Genomic DNA, 21,032 nt, shown 5'->3' on the forward strand with positions numbered 1-21,032 from the left:
GGGGGGAAAAGGGGTGAATTTCACCTGAGAAGCCCAGGGGAACGGGTCTCCGACACCCCCAACCTTGCCGCCCCCCGCTCCTTTCCGCCTCTTCCCGTTTCTCCCAAGTGCAAAACGTGTAAACATAGGACAACTGAAACCAAAAGTGCAGTTCAGGTGAGGGGGCTACTGCCCCTCCCCGGCTGGGGGGGCGGGAGGGGGGGGGTCTTACCAGAGTCCCCCGGGGGTGGGGGTGAGGGGGGAGAGTGGGAGGGGAGCCCCTCGTCTGTTGATTAGATGCTGCAGATAATATATTATTTATATAAATATTTCTGTATGTACAGGGCGACCCGGGCCGGGGGGCGGCGGGGTGGTCTCACGGGGGGGGCCGGGGGCCGCAAGGCGTCTCCGCTGCCCGAGTTGTCCAGTTCTGTGCTGTCGCAGTCGGAGTCCTCGTAGGCGGCGGTGGCGGCGGCGGGGCCCTGGGGGGGGGACGAGGGAGAAGGTGAGGATGGAGGGGGGTGGGCCCGGGACCCCCGCCGCTCACCCTCCCGCCTCCTCTCTGCCCCTCCATCTCTGGAACGGCCTCCCTCCTCCAATCCCACAGACGACGACTCTTTTTCCCCTCTGCTTCAAAGCCTTCCTGAAGGCCCATCTCCTCCAGGAGGCCTTCCCTGCCTAATCCCCCCCTTTATATTCCCCTTTTCCCACCCTCTTCTGCGTCACCCTGACTCGCTCCCCTTACCCATTCAGCACATGACTCGGTGGAAAGAGCCCGGGTTTGAATGTGAGCCCACCGTTGGGTAGGGACCGTCTCTAGATGTTGCCAACTTGGACTTCCCAAGCGCTTAGTCCAGTGCTCTGCACACAGTAAGCGCTCAGTAAATACGATTGAATGAATCCCAGCTGTGTGGCTTTGGGCAAGTCACTTCACTTCTCCGGGCCTCAGTCCCCTCATCTGTAAAATGGGGATGAAGACTGGGAGCCCCATGTGGGACAACCCGATCTCCTTGTAACCTCCCCAGCGCTCAGAACAGTGCTTTGCACATAGTAAGCGCTTAATAAATGCCATCATCACTATTAAGAGAAGCAGTGTTGCTCAGTGGAAAGAGCCTGGGCTTGGGAGTCGGGTCATGGGTTCTAATCCTGACTCCGCCACTTATCAGCTGTGTGACTGGGCAAGTCACTTCACTTCTCTGGGCCTCAGTTCCCTCATCTGTAAAATGAGGAAGAAGACTGAGCTCCCCATGGGACAACCTGATTTCCTTATAACCTCCCCAGCGCTTAAAACAGTGCTCTGCACATAGTAAGCGCTTAATAAATGCCGCCATTATTATTATTATTCCCCCTGCCCAGCCCCACACCACTTAGGTTATCTATCATTGATTGATTGATTTCTATTCAGGTCTGTCTCATCCCCCCACCTTCCTCAGCTCTGCAGCAGGTCTGTCTGTGGTCAGAATTCATTTCTATTACGCTTAGAACAGTGCTTTGCACATAGTAAGCGCTTAACAAATACCATCATTATTATTACTTCCCCGCCCAGCCCCACACCACTTAGGTTATCTATCATTGATTGATTGATTTCTACTCAGGTCTGTCATTCCCCACCTATCTCAGCTCCACAGAAGTTCTGTCCGTTTTCAGAATTCATTTCTGTTACGCTTAGAACAGTGCTTTGCACATAGTAAGCGCTCAACAAACACCATTATTATTTCCCCCCGCCCAGCCCCACACCACTTAGGTTATCTATCATTGATTGATTGATTTTTTTTCAGGTCTGTCTCATCCCCGGCCTTCCTCAGCTCCGCAGCAGTTCTGTCTGTGGTCAGAATTCATTTCTATTACGCTTAGAACAGTGCCTTGCACATAGTAAGCACTTAACAAATACTGCTATTATTATTATTCCCCCCGCCCAGCCCCACACCACTTATCTATCATTGATTGATTGATTTCTATTCGGGTCTGTCTCATCCCCCCCACCTTCCTCAGCTCCACAGAAGTTCTGTCCATTTTCAGAATTCATTTCTATTATGCTTAGAACAGTGCTTTGCACATAGCGCTTAACAAATACCATTATTATTATTATTCCCCCTGCCCAGCCCCACACCACTTAGGTTATTTATCATTGATTGATTAATTGATTTCTATTCAGGTCTGTCTCATCCCCCGCCTTCCTCTGCTCCGCAACAGTTCTGTCCATGTTCAGAATTCATTTCTGTTACGCCTAGAACAATGCTTTGCACATAGTAAGCGCTTAACAAATACCGTTATTATTATTATTCCCCCCCACCCAGCCCCACCCCACTTAGGTTATCTATCATTGACTGATTAATTGATTTCTTTTCAGGTCTGCCTCATCCCCTGCCTTCCTCAGCTCCACAGCAGTTCTGTCCGTGGTCAGAATTCATTTCTTTTACGCTTAGAACAGTGCTTTGCACATAGTAAGCGCTTAACAAATACCATTATTATCCCCCCCTGCCCAGCCCCACACCACTTAGGTTATCTATCATTGATTGATTAATTGATTTCTATTCAGGTCTGTCTCATCCCCCGCCTTCCTCAGCTCCACAGCAGTTCTGTCAGTGGTCAGAATTCATTTCTTTTACGCTTAGAACAGTGCTTTGCACATAGTAAGTGCTTAACAAATACCATTATTATTATTATTATTATTAATCCCCCCCGCCCAGCCCCACACCACTTAGGTTATCTATCATTGATTGATTGATTTCTTTTCAGGTCTGTCTCATCCCCCGCCTTCCTCAGCTCCGCAGCAGTTCTGTCAGTGGTCAGAATTCATTTCTTTTACGCTTAGAACAGTGTTTTGCACATAGTAAGTGCTTAACAAATACCATTATTATTATTATTATTATTATTATTATTATTATTATTAATCCCCCCCGCCCAGCCCCACACCACTTAGGTTATCTATCATTGATTGATTGATTTCTTTTCAGGTCTGTCTCATCCCCCGCCTTCCTCAGCTCCGCAGCAGTTCTGTCCGTGGTCAGAATTCATTTCTGTTACGCTTAGAACAGTGCTTTGCACATAGTAAGCGCTTAACAAATACCATTCCTATCCCCCCCCCCCCCCCCCCCCCCCCCGCCCAGCTCCACCCCATTTAGGTTATCTATCATTGATTGATTGATTTCTATTCAGGTCTGTCTCATCCCCCGGACCTTCCTCAGCTCCACAGAAGTTCTGTCCGTTTTCAGAATTCATTTCTATTATGCTTAGAACAGTGCTTTGCACATAGTAAGTGCTTAACAAATACCATTATTATCCCCCCTGCCCAGCCCCACACCACTGAGGTTATCTATCATTGATTAATTGATTTCTATTCAGGTCTGTCTCATCCCCCGCCTTCCTCAGCTCCGCAGCAGTTCTGTCCGTGGTCAGAATTCATTTCTGTTACGCTTAGAACAGTGCTTTGCACATAGTAAGCGCTTAACAAATACCATTCCTATCCCCCCCCCCCCCCCCCCCCCCGCCCAGCTCCACCCCATTTAGGTTATCTATCATTGATTGATTGATTTCTATTCAGGTCTGTCTCATCCCCCGGACCTTCCTCAGCTCCACAGAAGTTCTGTCCGTTTTCAGAATTCATTTCTATTATGCTTAGAACAGTGCTTTGCACATAGTAAGCGCTTAACAAATACCATGATTATTTTCCCCCGCCCAGCCCCACACCACTTAGGTTATCTATCATTGATTGATTGATTTCTATTCAGGTCTGTCTCATCCCCCCGACCTTCCTCAGCTTCACAGAAGTTCTGTCCGTGTTCAGAATTCATTTCTTTTATGCTTAGAACAGTGCTTTGCACATAGTAAGTGCTTAACAAATACCGTTATTATTATTATTCCCCCCACCCAGCCCCACACCACTTAGGTTATCTATCATTGATTGATTAATTGATTTCTATTCAGGTCTGTCTCATCCCCCACCTTCCTCAGCTCCACAGAAGTTCTGTCCGTGTTCAGAATTCATTTCTGTTACGCTTAGAACAGTGCTTTGCACGTAGTGAGCGCTTAACAAATACCGTTATTATTATTATTATTATTCCCCCCACCCAGCCCCACACCACTTAGGTTATCTATCATTGGTTGATTGATTTCTATTCAGGTCTGTCTCATCCCCGGCCTTCCTCAGCTCCGCAGCAGTTCTGTCCGTGGTCAGAATTCATTTCTGTTACGCTTAGAACAGTGCTTTGCACATAGCGCTTAACAAATACCGTTATTATTATTATTATTCCCCCCACCCAGCCCCAGCCCACTTAGGTTATCTATCATTGATTGATTGATTTCTATTCAGGTCTGTCTCATCCCCCGGACCTTCCTCAGCTCCACAGAAGTTCTGCCCGTTTTCAGAATTCATTTCTGTTACGCTTAGAACAGTGCTTTGCACATAGTAAGCGCTTAACTAATACCATGATTATTTCCCCCCGCCCATCCCCATACCACTTAGGTTATCTATCATTGATTGATTTTTTTTCAGGTCTGTCTCATCCCCCGCCTTCCTCAGCTCCGCAGCAGTTCTGTCCGTGGTCAGAATTCATTTCTGTTACGCTTAAAAGAGTGCTTTGCACATAGTAAGTGCTTAACAAATACTATTATTATCCCCCCCGCCCAGCCCCACACCACTTAGGTTATCTATCATTGATTGATTAATTGATTTCTATTCAGGTCTGTCTCATCCCCCGCCTTCCTCAGCTCTGCAGTAGTTCTGTCCGTGGTCAGAATTCATTTCTATTCAGCTTAGAACAGTGCTTTGCACATAGTAAGCGCTTAACAAATACCGTTATTATGATTATTATTATTCCCCCCGCCCAGCCCCACACCACTAAGGTTATCTATCATTGACTGACTGATTTCTACTCAGGTCTGTCATTCCCTGCCTATCTCAGCTCCACAGAAGTTCTGTCTGTGGTCAGAATTCATTTCTATTATGCTTAGAACAGTGCTTTGCACATAGTAAGCGCTTAACAAATACCGTTATTATCATTATTCCCCCCGCCCAGCCCCACACCACTTAGGTTATCTATCATTGATTGATTAATTGATTTCTATTCAGGTCTGTCTCATCCCCCGCCTTCCTCAGCTCCACAGTAGTTCTGTCCGTGGTCAGAATTCATTTCTATTCCGCTTAGAACAGTGCTTTGCACATAGTAAGCGCTTAACAAATACCGTTATTATTATTATTATTCCCCCCGCCCAGCCCCACACCACTTAGGTTATCTATCATTGACGGATTGATTGATTTCTATTCAGGTCTGTCTCATCCCCCTGCCTTCCTCAGCTCCACAGCAGTTCTGTCTGTGGTCAGAATTCATTTCTTTTACGCTTAGAACAGTGCTTTGCACATAGTAAGCGCTTAACAAATACCGTTATTATTATTATTATTATTATTATTCCCCCCGCCCAGCCCCACACCACTTAGGTTATCTATCATTGATTGATTTCTAGTCAGGTCTGTCTCATCCCCCCGACCTTCCTCAGCTCCACAGAAGTTCTGTCCGTTTTCAGAATTCATTTCTGTTACGCTTAGAACAGTGCTTTGCACATAGTAAGCACTTAACAAATACCGTTATTATTATTATTATCCCCCGCGCCCAGCCCCACACCACTTAGGTTATCTATCATTGACTGATTGATTGATTTCTATTCAGGTCTGTCTCATCCCCCCGCCTTCCTCAGCTCCACAGAAGTTCTGTCCGTGTTCAGAATTCATTTCTATTACGCTTAGAACAGTGCTTTGCACATAATAAGCGCTTAACAAATACCATTATTATTATTATTACTATTCTCCCCCCCCGCCCAGCCCCACACCACTTAGGTTATCTATCATTGATTGATTGATTTCTTTTCAGGTCTGTCTCATCCCCCGCCTTCCTCAGCTCCACAGCAGTTCTGTCCGTGGTCAGAATTCATTTCTATTCCGCTTAGAACAGTGCTTTGCACATAGTAAGCGCTTAAAAAATACTGTTATTATTATTATTATTATTCCCCCCTGCCCAGCCCCACACCACTTAGGTTATCTATCATTGATTAATTGATTTCTATTCAGGTCTGTCTCATCCCCCGCCTTCCTCAGCTCCGCAGCAGTTCTGTCCATGTTCAGAATTCGTCGCAATTACGCTTAGAACAGTGCTTTGCACATAGTAAGCACTTAATCAATCAATCGTATTGAGCGCTTACTGTGTGCAGAGCACTGCACTAAGCGCTTAACAAATATCGTTATTATTATTCCCCACACCCAGCCCCACACCACTTAGGTTATCTATCATTGATTGATTAATTGATTTCTATTCAGGTGTGTCTCATCCCCCGCCTTCCTCAGCTCCGCAGCGGTTCTGTCCGTGGTCAGAATACATTTCTATTATGCTTAGAACAGTGCTTTGCACATAGTAAGCGCTTAACAAATACCGTTATTATCCGCCCAGCCCCACACCAGTTAGGTTATCTATCATTGATTGATTAATTGATTTCTATTCAGGTCTGTCTCATCCCCCGCCTTCCTCAGCTCCGCAGCGGTTCTGTCCGTGGTCAGAATTCATTTCTATTCCGCTTAGAACAGTGCTTTGCACATAGTAAGCGCTTAACAAATACCATTATTATCCCCCCCCCCCCCCCCCCCCCCCGCCCAGCCCCACACCACTTAGGTTATCTATCAATGATTGACTGATTGATTTCTATTCAGGTCTGTCTCATCCCCCACCTTCCTCAGCTCCACAGCAGTTCTGGCTGTGGTCAGAATTCATTTCTTTTACGCTTAGAACAGTGCTTTGCACATAGTAAGCGCTTAATAAATGCCATCATTATTAGTAGGAGAGAAGCAGCGTGGCTCAGTGGAAAGAGCACGGACTTTGGAGTCAGAGGTCACGGGTTCAAACCCCGGCTCCGCCACTTGTCAGCTGGGTAAGTCAGTTCTCTTGGGCCTCAGTGACCTCATCTGTCAAATGGGGGTGAAGACTGGGAGCCCCCTGCGGTACAACCTGATCCTCTTGTAACCTCCTCAGCGCTTAGAACAGTGCTTGGCACATAGTAAGCGCTTAATAACGCCACCATTATCAGTAGGAGAGACGGGAAAGAGCGCGGACTTTGGAGTCAGAGGTCGCGGGTTCAAACCCCGGCTCCGCCACTTGTCAGCTGGGTGACTTTGGGCCAGTCAGTTCTCCGCGCCTCGGTGACCTCATCTGTCAAATGGGGATCATCCTCATCATCAATCGTATTTATTGAGCGCTTACTGTGTGCCGAGCACTGTACTAAGCGCTTGGGAAGTCCAAGTTGGCAACATCTAGAGACGGTCCCTACCCAACGGTGGGCTCACAGTCTGGGAGCCCGCCGTGGGGCAACCTGATCATCTTGTAACCTCCCCGGCGCTTGGCACATAGTAAGCGCTTAATAAATGCCATCATTATTATTATTACTGCTAACGTCCGTCTCGCCCTCTAGACAGTCAGCTCGCCGTGGGCCTGGTTACGGCCGCACTGTGCCCTCCCAAGCGCTCGGTACGGCGCCCTGCCCGCAGTCGGTGAGTGCCGGGGTGCCCACCTGGTCGGCGGCGAGCGGGGGCCGGGGTGAGGGGGCGGCGGGCTCCCTGTCGTCGGGGCCGTCGAGCGGGATCTCGGAGGCCTGGGACACCATGTCGTCGGACCGCTCCGACCCCCCGTCCGGCCGCTCGTCCGTGTTGGTGCTGCCCACCTCGGGGGTCCCGCTGTGCGACGGGTCGCTGGCCGTGCCCTCCTCGCCGTCCGAGAAGTTCTCCGAGCTGAACGTGGACAGCGACGGCCGCTTGCTCAGGCCCTGTGGCCACCTGGGTTGGGTTTTTTGGGGGGGGGTTGGACGGCGGCGGGTCAGGGGTCAGGGGTCAGGGGTCAGCCCGGCGGCCCCCGGCCCCCCCCCCCCCCCGCCCCCGCCCCGGGCACCCACCTCTGCCGCGGGGCCAGTTCCACCTCGCTGTCCACTTCACCCTCCTCCTCTTCGGACGAGACCCCCCGTTTCTGGCGGCGAGAGGGGGACGGGTTGGCCGGGCTGGGGGGGGGCAGCACCGGAAGCCCCCCCACCCCCCCGGGCGGGCAGGGGACGGGGCCACCGACTCTTCTATTGGACTCTCCGGAGCGCTTAGTACAGTGCTCTGCCCACGTAAGTGCTCAATATCATTAATTGTGCGCAGGGGACGTGGCTTCCGACTCTCTTCTATTGGACTCTCCGGAGCGCTTAGTACAGTGCTCTGCCCACATAAGTGCCCAATTAATACCATTTATTGTGCGCAGAGACATGGCTATGGACTCTCTTCTATTGGACTCTCCAGAGCGCTTAGTACAGTGCTCTGCCCACGTAAGTGCTCAATATCATTAATTGTGGGCAGGGGACGTGGCTTCCGACTCTTCTATTGGACTCTCCAGAGCGCTTAGTACAGTGCTCTGCCCACGTAAGTGCTCAATATCATTAATTGTGGGCAGGGGACGTGGCTTCCGACTCTTCTATTGGACTCTCCGGAGCGCTTAGTACAGTGCTCTGCCCACATAAGTAAGTGCTCGATTAATACCATTTATTGTGCGCAGAGACATGGCTATGGACTCTCTTCTACTGGACTCTCCGGAGCGCTTAGTACAGTGCTCTGCCCACGTAGGTGCTCAATATCATTAATTGTGGGCAGGAGACATGGCTTCCGACTCTCTTCTACTGGGTTCTCTGGGGCGCTTAGTACAGTGCTCTGCCCACATAATTTGCTCAATTAATACCATTTATTGTGCACAGAGACATGGCTATGGACTCTCTTCTATTGGACTCTCCGGAGCGCTTAGTACAGTGCTGTGCCCATGTAAGTGCTCAATATCATTAATTGTGGGCAGGGGACATGGCTTCCGACTCTCTTATATTGGACTCTCCGGAGCGCTTAGTACAGTGCTCTGCCCACGTAAGTGCTCGATTAATATCATTTATTGTGCACAGAGACATGGCTACGGACTCTCTTCTATTGGACTCTCCGGAGCGCTTAGTACAGTGCTCTGCCCATGTAAGTGCTCAATATCATTAATTGTGGGCAGGGGACATGGCTATGGACTCTCTTCTACTGGACTCTCCGGAGCGCTTAGTACAGTGCTCTGCCCACGTAAGTTCTCAATATCATTAATTGTGGGCAGGGGACGTGGCTTCCGACTCTCTTCTATTGGACTCTCCGGAGCGCTTAGTACAGTGCTCTGCCCACATAATTGCTCGATTAATACCATTTATTGTGCGCAGAGACATGGCTATGGACTCTCTTCTATTGGACTCTCCGGAGCGCTTAGCAGTAATAATAATAATAATAATAATAATAATAATGGCACTTGTTAAGCGCTTCCTTTGTGCAAATAATAATAATAATAATGATGGCATTTGTTAAGCGCTTACTATGTGCAGAGCACTGTTCTAAGCACTGGGGAGATTACAAGTTGATCAGGTTGCCCCGCGGAGGGCTCACAGTCTTAATCCCCATTTTACAGACGAGGTAACTGAGGCACAGAGAAGTGAAGTGACTTGCCCAAAGTCACCCAGCTGACAATTGTCAGAGCCGGGATTTGAACCCATGACCTCTGACTCCAAAGCCCGGGCTCTTTCCACTGAGCCACGCTGCTTCTCAAGTGCTCAATTAATACCATTTATTAAGTGCAGAGACACAGCTACAGACTCTCTTCTATTGGACTCTCCAGAGCGCTTAGTACAGTGCTCTGCCCACGTAAGTGCTCGATTAATACCATTTATTGTGGGCAGAGACATGGCTACGGACTCTCTTCTATTGGACTCTCCGGAGCGCTTAGTACAGTGCTTTACCTACGTAAGTGCTCGATCAGTGCCATTAATTGCGGGCAGGGCATGGGGCTATCGACTCTCTTCTATTGGACTCTCCGGAGCGCTTAGTACAGTACTCTGCCCACGTAAGTGCTCGATTAATACCATTTATTGTGCGCAGAGACATGGCTATGGACTCTCTTCTATTGGACTCTCCGGAGCGCTTAGTACAGTGCTTTACCTACGTAAGTGCTCGATCAGTGCCATTAATTGCGGGCAGGGCATGGGGCTATCGACTCTCTTCTATTGGACTCTCCGGAGCGCTTAGTACAGTACTCTGCCCACGTAAGTGCTCGATTAATACCAATAAATACCAGTGATGGTTGTGGGCGGGAAACGTGTCTACCTGCTGCTCTCTCGCGTGCTTAGCGCAGTGCTTTCCGCACAGTGAGCGCTCAATAAATACCAGTGATGGATGTGGGCGGGAAGCGTGGCTCAGTGGAAAGAGCCCGGGCTTGGGAGTCAGAGGTCATGGGTTCTAATCCCGACTCCGCCGCTTATCGGCTGTGTGACTTGGGGCAAGTCACGTAACTTCTCTGGGCCTCAGTTCCCTCATCTGTAAAATGGGAATTAAGACTGTGAGCCCCCGGTGGGACAACCTGCAGTGCTTGGCACATAGTAAGCGCTTAACAAATACCATCATTATTATCATTATTATTACCTGCTGTTAAATTGTGCTCTCTCGCGTGTTTAGCGCAGTGCTCCGCACACAGTAAGCGCTCAATAAATACCAGTGATGGTTGTGGGTGAGAAACGTGTCTACCTGCTGCTCTTTCGCGTGTTTAGCGCAGTGCTTTCCGCACAGTAAGCGCTCAATAAATACCAGTGATGGTTGTGGGTGGGAAACATGTCTACCTGCTCTTAAATTGTGCTCTCTCGCATGCTTAGCGCAGTGCTCCGCACACAGTAAGAGCTCAATAAATACCAGTGATGGTTGTGGGTGGGAAACGTGTCTACCAGCTGCTCTCTCGTGTGTTTAGCGCAGTGCTCCGCACACAGTAAGCGCTCAATAAATACCAGTGATGGTTGTGGGTGGGAAACGTGTCTACCAGCTGCTCTCTCGTGTGTTTAGCGCAGTGCTCCGCACACAGTAAGCGCTCAATAAATACCAGTGATGGTTGTGGGTGGGAAACGTGTCTACCTGCGGCTCTCTCGCGTGTTTAGCACAGTGCTCTGCACACAGTAAGCGCTCAATAAATACCAGTGATGGTTGTGGGTGGGAAACGTGTCTACCTGCTGCTCTTTAGTGTGTTTAGCGCAGTGCTCCGCACATAGTAAGCGCTCAATAAATACCAGTGATGGTTGTGGGCGGGAAACGTGTCTACCTGCTGCTCTCTCGCGTGCTTAGCGCAGTGCTTTCCGCACAGTGAGCGCTCAATAAATACCAGTGACGGATGTGGGCGGGAAGCGTGGCTCAGTGGAAAGAGCCCGGGCTTGGGAGTCAGAGGTCATGGGTTCTAATCCCGACTCCGCCGCTTATCGGCTGTGTGACTTGGGGCAAGTCACGTAACTTCTCTGGGCCTCAGTTACCTCATCTGTAAAATGGGAATTAAGACTGTGAGCCCCCAGTGGGACAACCTGCAGTGCTTGGCACATAGTAAGCGCTTAACAAATACCATCATTATTATCATTATTATTACCTGCTGTTAAATTGTGCTCTCTCGCGTGTTTAGCGCAGTGCTCCGCACACAGTAAGCGCTCAATAAATACCAGTGATGGTTGTGGGTGAGAAACGTGTCTACCTGCTGCTCTTTCGCATGTTTAGCGCAGTGCTTTCCGCACAGTAAGCGCTCAATAAATACCAGTGATGGTTGTGGGTGGGAAACATGTCTACCTGCTCTTAAATTGTGCTCTCTCGCATGCTTAGCGCAGTGCTCCGCACACAGTAAGAGCTCAATAAATACCAGTGATGGTTGTGGGTGGGAAACGTGTCTACCAGCTGCTCTCTCGTGTGTTTAGCGCAGTGCTCCGCACACAGTAAGCGCTCAATAAATACCAGTGATGGTTGTGGGTGGGAAACGTGTCTACCTGCGGCTCTCTCGCGTGTTTAGCACAGTGCTCTGCACACAGTAAGCGCTCAATAAATACCAGTGATGGTTGTGGGTGGGAAACGTGTCTACCTGCTGCTCTTTAGTGTGTTTAGCGCAGTGCTCCGCACATAGTAAGCGCTCAATAAATACCAGTGATGGTTGTGGGCGGGAAACGTGTCTACCTGCTGCTCTCTCACGTGTTTAGCGCAGTGCTCCGCACACAGTAAGAGGTCAATAAATACCAGTGATGGTTGTGGGTGGGAATCGTGTCTACCTGCTGCTCTCTCGCGTGTTTAGCGCAGTGCTCCGCGCACAGTAAGCGCTCAGTAAATATCAGTGATGGTTGTGGGTGGGAATCGTGTCTACCTGCTGCTCTCTCGTGTGTTTAGCACAGTGCTCCGCACACAGTAAGTGCTCAGTAAATACCAGTGATGGTTGTGGGTGGGAATCGTGCCTACCTGCTGCTCTCTCGCATGTTTAGCGCAGTGCTCCGCACACAGTAAGAGGTCAATAAATACCAGTGACGGTTGTGGGTGGGAAACGTGTCTACCTGCTGCTCTCTCGCGTGTGTAGCGCAGTGCTCCGCACACAGTAAGCACTCAATAAATACCAGTGATGGTTGTGAGTGGGAAACCTGCTGCTCTCTCGCGTGCTTAGCGCAGTGCTCCGCACACAGTAAGAGCTCAATAAACACCAGTGATGGTTGTGGGTGGGAAAATCGGATTGATGGATTGATGGACAGAGCCCGGGCTTTGGAGTCCGAGGTCATGGGTTCAAATCCCGGCTCCGCCACTCAGCTGTGTGACTTTGGGCAAGTCACTTAACTTCCCCGTGCCTCGGCTGCCCCATCTGTCCAATGGGGATGGAGACTGTGATCACCTTGTAACCTCCCCGGCGCTCTGCACATAGCGAGCGCTTGATAAGACTGTGAGCCCACTGTTGGGTAGGGACTGTCTCTATGTGATGCCAATTTGTACTTCCCAAGCGCTTAGTACAGTGCTCTGCACATAGTAAGCGCTCAATAAATACGATTGATTGATTGATTGATTGATAAATGCCATGATTATTATTTCTCACAGGGGCTGCCGGTCCCGGTGGGGTCCCCCGGCCCGCCCGGCCCCATCCCGGGGTTCCCCCGTCCCGGCTGACCTGGCTGCGGGTGACGGCGGCCCGGTAGAGGAGGGCCTTGGGGGTGAGGTGCTGGGGGTTGGGGCGGGCCCCCCGGCCGGAGCCCCCCGAAGCCCCCCCGGCCGGGCCCGGCTCGGCCCTGCCGTTGGCCCCCGGGGAGTCCGGGCTGGTGGAGCTGGGCGCGGCGGGGGGCGGCGAGGCCCGGGGGGCGGCGGGGGGTCCCCCGGCGGGGAGGCGGGGGGCGGCGGGGGCCGCCGGCGGGGGCCGCCGGACCCCCAGGGCGGCCGACAGCAGGGCCGGGGACGACGACGACGACGGCGACGGCGGCGGCGGCGGCACGTGGCGGAGGAGCAGGTTTGGGTGCAGGCCGCGCAGGACCGGGGGGCAGCAGCTGGACGCCCCTCCGAGGGCCGGGGGGGCCGCAGGGGGGGCCCGACGGGGGGGCCCGACGGGGGGCCGGCCTTCCGGGGCCGGGCCTTGGGCCTGCGGGCGCGCTGCGGGGCCGGGGGGCTCCGGGAGCAGCCGGAGGGGCCCGAGACGCTCAGCGCGGAGTCCAGCTTGGGCAGCAGCAGGGCCTCCGTCTTCAGGATGTCCGGCCTGGAACAACCAATAATCAATCAATCAATCAATCGTCTTTGTTGAGCGCTTACCGTGCGCAGAGCACTGGACCAAGCGCTTGGGAAGTCCGAGTTGGCAACATAGACAGTCAATCGATCAATCAATCGTATTGATTGAGCGCTTACCGTGTGCAGAGCACTGGACTAGGCGCTTGGGAAGTCCAAGTTAGCAACATAGACAATCAATCAATCAATCGTATTGATTGAGCGCTTACCGTGCGCAGAGCACTGGACCAAGCGCTTGGGAAGTCCAAGTTGGCAACATAGTCAATCAATCATCAGTCGTATTGACTGCGCGCTTACTGTGTGCAGAGCACTGGACTAAGCGCTTGGGAAGTCCAAGTTGGCAACATAGAGAGACAGTCAATCAATCAATCGTATTGATTGAGCGCTTACTGTGCGCAGAGCACTGGACTAAGCACTTGGGAAGTCCAAGTTGGCAACACAGACAATCAATCAATCGTATTTATTGAGCGCTTACTGTGTGCAGAGCACTGGACCAAGCGCTTGGGAAGTCCAAGTTGGCAACATAGACAGTCAATCAGTCGTATTGATTGCGCGCTTACTGTGTGCAGAGCACTGGACTAAGCACTTGGGAAGTCCAAGTTGGCAACATACAGAGACAGTCAATCAATCAATCATACTGACTGAGCACTTACTGTGCGCAGAGCACTGGACTAAGCGCTTGGGAAGTCCAAGTTGGCAACATACAGAGACAGTCAATCAATCGTATTGAGCGCTTACTGTGTGCAGAGCACTGGACTAAGCGCTTGGGAAGTCCAAGTTGGCAACATAGAGAGACGGTCCCTACCCAACAGTGGGCTCACAGGCTAAAAGGGGGAGACAGAAAACAAAACCAAACATACTAACAAAATAAAATAACTAGAATAGTAAATATGTACTAAACGTTTTCCAATGGTTGTTAACACTGTCCAAATATTCAGACGCCGTGGGTTCTAATCCCACCTCCGCCACTTGTCGGCTGGGGGACTTTGGGCGAGTCGCTTCACTTCTCTGGGCCTCAGTTCCCACATCTGTAAAATGGGGATGAAGACTGGGAGCCCCCCGAGGGGACCACCTCATCACCTTGTAACCACCCCAGCGCTTAGAACAGTGCTTTGCACATAGTTAGCACTTAATAAATGCTATAATTATTATTATTATCTCTGGGCCTCAGTTACATCTGTAAAATGGGGATGAAGACTGGGAGCCCCCCGGAGGACCACCTGATCACCTTGTAACCTCCCCAGCGCTTAGAACAGTGCTTTGCACATAGTAAGGGCTTAATAAATGCCATGATTATTATTATTATTATTCTCTGGGCCTCAGTTCCCTCATCTGTAAAATGAGGATGAAGACTGAGCCCCCCCGGGGACAACCTCATCACCTTGTAACCTCCCCAGCGCTTAGAGCAGTGCTTTGCATATAGTAAGCGCTTAATAAATGCTATCATTATTATTATTATTATTATTCTCTGGGCCTCAGTTACCACATCTGTAAAATGGGGACTAAGATTGTGAGCCCCACGGGGGACAACCTGCTACCCCAGCACTTAGAACAGTGCTTGGCGCATAGTAAGCGCTCAATAAATACGACTGATTGATTGATTAGTAAGCGCTTAACAAATACCCTTCTAGACTGAGCCCGTCGTTGGGGAGGGACCGTCTCTCTACGTTGCCGACTTGGACTTCCCGAGCGCTTAGTCCAGTGCTCTGCACACAGTAAGCGCTCAATAAATACAACTGAATGAATGAATGAAAGCGCCCACCATGTGCCAAGCGCTGGAGGGGATGCAAGGTCATCATCAGGTTGTCCCACGGGGGGCTCACAGTCTTCATCCCCATTATAACAATAATAAACAACGATGGCATTTGTTAAGCGCTTACTAGGTGCCAAGCACTGGGGAGGTTACAAAGTGATCAGGTTGTCCCACGCGGGGCCTCACAGTCTTCATCCCCATTTTACAGATGAGGGAACTGAGGCCCAGAGAAGTGCAGTGACTTGCCCAAAGTCACACAGCTGACGATTGGCGGAGTGGGATTTGAACCCATGACCTCGGACTCCAAAGCCCGGGCTCTTTGCACTGAGCCACGCTGCTTCTCTGCTTCTTCATGGCTTCACGCTGCTTCTTCATCGTTAATAAATAACGGTGGTATTTGTTAAGCGCTTATTAGGTGCCAAGCACTGCTCTAAGCGCTGGGGAGGTTACAAGGTGATCAGGTGGTCCCACGGGGGTCTCACAGTCTTCATCCCCATATATACATATACATACATATATATACATATATATGTATATATATGTTTGTACATATTTATTACTCTTTATTTTACTTGTACATATCTATTCTATTTATTTTATTTTGTTAGTATGTTTGGTTTTGTTCTCTGTCTCCCCCTTCTAGACTGTGAGCCCACTGTTGGGTAGGGACCGTCTCTATATGTTGCCAACTTGGACTTCCCAAGCGCTTAGTCCAGTGCTCTGCACACAGTAAGCGCTCAATAAATACGATTGATTGATTGATGATTGATTATAACAATAATAAACAACGATGGTATTTGTTAAGCGCTTACTAGGTGCCAAGCACTGTTCTAAGCGCTGGGGAGGTTACGAGGTGATCAGGTTGTCCCCCGGGGGTCTCCCAGTCTTCACCCCCATTTTCCAGATGAGGGAACTGAGGCCCAGAGAAGTGGTGACAGGCCCAAAGTCACACAGTTGGCGGAGGCGGGATTTGAACCCAAGACCTCTGACTCCCAAGGCCGGGCTCTTTCCACTGAGCCACGCTGCTTCTCTAGCCTACTCTCCCGAGCGCTCAGTTCAGGGCCCTGCACCGTCTAGGCGCTCAATAAACCCCACCGATCGTATTGTCTTCCTCCAAGCGTTCAGTTCAGTGCCCTGCTCACTCTAATCGCTCAGTAAATACCATTGAGTGTATTCTAGTCTCCCAAGCGCTCAGTAAATACCATTGTTAGATATTGTAGTCTCCCAAGCGCTCAATTCAGGGCTCTGCACACTCAAGCGCTCCATAAACACCACTGATTGATCGTATTGTATTCTCCTAAGCGCTCAGTTCAGTGCCCTGCACGCTCTAAGCGCTCAATAAATACCACTGATAAAGCGTACTGTAGTCTCCCAAGCGCTCAGTTCGGGGCTCTGCACACCCTAAGCACTCCATAAACACCACTGATTGATCGTATTGTATTCTCCCAAGTGCTCAGTTCAGAGCCCTGCACGCTCTAAGCGCTCAATAAATACCACTGATAAAGCATACTGTAGTCTCCCAAGCGCTCAGTTCAGTGCCCTGCACACTCTAAGCACTCAATAAACATCGTTGATAGATCGTATTATATTCGCCCAAGCGCTCAGTTCAGTGCCCTGCACACTCTAAGCACTCAATAAACATCATTGACAGATCGTATTATATTCTCCCAAGCGCTCAGTTCAGTGCCCTGCACACTCTAGGCGCTCAATAAATACCATTGATAAAGCGTACTGTAGTCTCTCAAGCGCTCAGTTCAGGGCTCTGCACACTCTAAGCACGCAATAAACATCATTGATAGATCGTATTATATTCTCCCAAGCGCTCAGTTCAGTGCCCTGCACACTCTAGGAGCTCAATAAATTCCATTGATAAAGCGTACTGTAGTCTCCCAAGCGCTCAGTTCAGGGCTCTGCACACTCTAAGCACTCAATAAACATCATTGATAGATCGCATTATATTCTCCCAAGCGCTCAGTTCAGAGCCCTGCACGCTCTAGGCGCTCAATAAATACCACTGATAAAGCGTACTGTAGTCTCCCAAGCGCTCAGTCCAGGGCTCTGCACACTCTAAGCACTCAATAAACATCATCGATAGATCGTATTATATTCTCCCAAGCGCTCAGTTCAGTGCCCTGCACGCTCTAAGCGCTCAATAAATACCACTGATAAAGCGTACTGTAGTCTCCCAAGCGCTCAGTTCAGGGCTCTGCAAACTAAGCACTCAATAAACATCACTGATAGATCGCATTATATTCTCCCAAGCGCTCAGTTCAGAGCCCTGCACGCTCTAAGCGCTCAATAAATACCACTGATAAAGCGTACTGTAGTCTCCCAAGCGCTCAGTTGAGGGCTCTGCACACTCGAAGCACTCAATAAACATCGTTAATAGATCGTATTATATTCGCCCAAGCGCTCAGTTCAGGGCTCTGCACCCTCAAGTGCTCCATAAACACCACTGATTGATCGTATTGTATTCTCCTAAGCGTTCAGTTCAGTGCCCTGCACGCTCTAAGCGCTCAATAAGTACCATTGTTAGATCGTATTGTAGTCTCCCAAGCGCTCAGTTCAGAGCTCTGCACACTCTTAAGCATTCAATAAACATCATTGATAGATCGTATTATATTCTCCCAAGCGCTCAGTTCAGTGCCCTGCTCGCTCTAGGCGCTCAATAAATACCGTTGATAAAGCGTACTGTAGTCTCCCAAGCGCTCAGTTGAGGGCTCTGCACACTCTAAGCACTCAATAAACATCATTGATAGATCGTATTATATTCTCCCAAACGCTCAGTTCAGCGCTCTGCACGCTCTAGGCGCTCAATAAATACCATTGATAAAGCGTACTGTAGTCTCCCAAGCGCTCAGTTCAGTGCCCTGCACACTCTAAGCACTCAATAAACATCATTGATAGATCGTATTATATTCTCCCAAGCGCTCAGTTCAGTGCCCTGCACGCTCTAGGCGCTCAATAAATACCATTGATAAAGCGTACTGTAGTCTCCCAAGCGCTCAGTTGAGGGCTCTGCACACTCTTAAGCACTCAATAAACATCATTGATAGATCGTATTATACTCTCCCAAGCGATCAGTTCAGTGCCCTGCACAATCTAGGCACTCAGTAAACACCACTGATAAAGCGTACTGTAGTCTCCCAAGCGCTCAGTCCAGGGCTCTGCACACTCTAAGCACTCAATAAACCTCATTGATAGATCGTATTATATTCTCCCAAGCGCTCAGTTCAGTGCCCTGCACACTCTAGGCGCTCAGTAAATACCACTGATAAAGCGTACTGTAGTCTCCCAAGCGCTCAGTCCAGGGCTCTGCACACTCTAAGCACTCAATAAACCTCATTGATAGATCGTATTATATTCTCCCAAGCGCTCAGTTCAGGGCTCTGCACACTCTAAGCACTCAATAAACATCATTGATAGATCGTATTATATTCTCCCAAGCGCTCAGTTCAGTGCCCTGCACGCTCTAGGCGCTCAATAAATACCATTGATAAAGCGTACTGTAGTCTCCCAAGCGCTCAGTTGAGGGCTCTGCACACTCTTAAGCACTCAATAAACATCATTGATAGATCGTATTATATTCTCCCAAGCGCTCAGTTCAGTGCCCTGCACACTCTAGGCGCTCAATAAATACCATTGATAAAGCGTACTGTAGTCTCCCAAGCGCTCAGTTCGGGGCTCTGCACACCCTAAGCACTCAATAAACATCATTGATAGATCGTATTATACTCTCCCAAGCGCTCAGTTCAGTGCCCTGCACACTCTAGGCGCTCAATAAATACCATTGATAAAGCGTACTGCAGTCTCCCAAGCGCTCAGTTCAGGGCTCTGCAAACTCTAAGCACGCAATAAACCTCATTGATAGATCGTATTATATTCTCCCAAGCGCTCAGTTCAGTGCCCTGCACACTCTAGGCGCTCAATAAATACCATTGATAAAGCGTACTGTAGTCTCCCAAGCGCTCAGTACAGGGCTCTGCACACTCTAATCACTCAATAAACATCATTGATAGATCGTATTATACTCTCCCAAGCGCTCAGTTCAGTGCCCTGCACACTCTAGGCGCTCAATAAATACCATTGATAAATCGTACTGTAGTCTCCCAAGCGCTCAGTCCAGGGCTCTGCCCATTGGAAGAACTCAATGATTGTACCGTCGTCTCCCAAGCGCTTAGCACAGCACTCTGCACCGTAACCAGTGGCCGACACATCCTACCGCCCGATCGACTGGATCGTACACTCCCAAGCGCTCAGTACGTAGCTCAGGCCCCTCCCCTTCCCCACCCCCCATCCCATACCCCCCCAAACCCACCTTTTACTGTGCGGCGACAGCTTCTGCGAAACGTTGCGCTTCTTGATGAATTTATCGACCGTGTTCCCGTGCAGCAGCCCACGAGGCGGGTGAGGCTTCAGCAGGCCCGGGCACCGACGCTCCAGGGCCTGCTCCCGTCTGCCCGGGGCATCACATACCAGTATTATTATTATTACTAATTATTATTGTTATTATTATCATCATCATTATTATAATAATCATCATCATTATTCTTCATCATCATTGTTATCATCATCATTATTATTACCATTGTCATCATCATTATTATCATCATCATCATTATTATCATCATCACTCTAAGCACTCAATAAACATCATTGATAGATCGTATTATACTCTCCCAAGCGCTCAGTTCAGTGCCGTGCACACTCTAGGCGCTCAATAAATACTATTGATAAAGAGTACTGTAGTCTCCCAAGCGCTCAGTACACTTCCCAACTTGGACTTCCCAAGCGCTTAGTACAGTGCTCTGAACACAGTAAGCGCTCAATAAATACGATTGATGATGATGATGATGATGATGATCATCATCATCATCATTATCATCATCATCATCATCATCATTGTCATTATTATTATCATCATCATTATTATCATCATCATTATTATCACTGTCATCATCATCATCATCATTATTACCATCATCGTCATTGTTATCATCAACGTTATTATTATCATTGTCATCATCATCATCATTATCATCATCATTATTATCCTTGTCATCATCATCATTATTATCATCATCATCAATCAATCAATCAATCGTATTTATTGAGCGCTTACTATGTGCAGAGCACTGTACTAAACACTTGGGAAGTACAAGTTGGCAATATATATATAATCATTATCATCATCATCATTATTATCTTCATTATTATCATTGTCATCATTATCATCATCATCATTGTTATCATCATCGTTATTATCATTATCATCATCATTATCATCATCATTATCATTTTTATTAATTATCAATTATTAGATGGAATAAGCTATAGTGTGTTATCTATGCTATATAATACACAGCATATTATGTCATAATATGCACGATATTCTAGATATTATCTATGCTATATAATAATATGTATAATATTCTCTAGATTATATATGCTACCTATGTAATATCAATCAATCGTATTTATTGAGCACTTACTGTGTTCAGAGCACTGTACTAAGCACTTGGGAAGTACAAGTTGGCAACATGTAGAGACAGTCCCTACCCAACAGTGGGCTCACAGTCTAGAATATAGAGTGTATTATCATCTCTTATATATAATAGTAATAATGATGATGATGTATGATATTCTCTATCCTATATGCCACATATGCATAATATTCTCTATATT

General features: G+C 48.9%; 1 protein-coding gene across 1 annotated transcript in view; it reads right to left on the reverse strand.

Annotated features, from left to right (window-relative positions):
- Nucleotides 1–293: 293 nt before the first annotated feature.
- Nucleotides 294–21,032, reverse strand: part of MAP3K12 (mitogen-activated protein kinase kinase kinase 12) — a 92,162-nt gene continuing 71,423 nt past the window's right edge. The window contains 6 exon segments of the mRNA XM_038752053.1: nt 294–461; nt 7,531–7,792; nt 7,909–7,979; nt 12,993–13,146; nt 13,245–13,568; nt 19,666–19,803. Coding sequence (XP_038607981.1) covers nt 294–461; nt 7,531–7,792; nt 7,909–7,979; nt 12,993–13,146; nt 13,245–13,568; nt 19,666–19,803 — 1,117 coding nt within the window.

Source organism: Tachyglossus aculeatus, chromosome 10 (genome assembly GCF_015852505.1).
Source record: "Tachyglossus aculeatus isolate mTacAcu1 chromosome 10, mTacAcu1.pri, whole genome shotgun sequence".
NCBI lineage: Eukaryota > Metazoa > Chordata > Mammalia > Monotremata > Tachyglossidae > Tachyglossus > Tachyglossus aculeatus.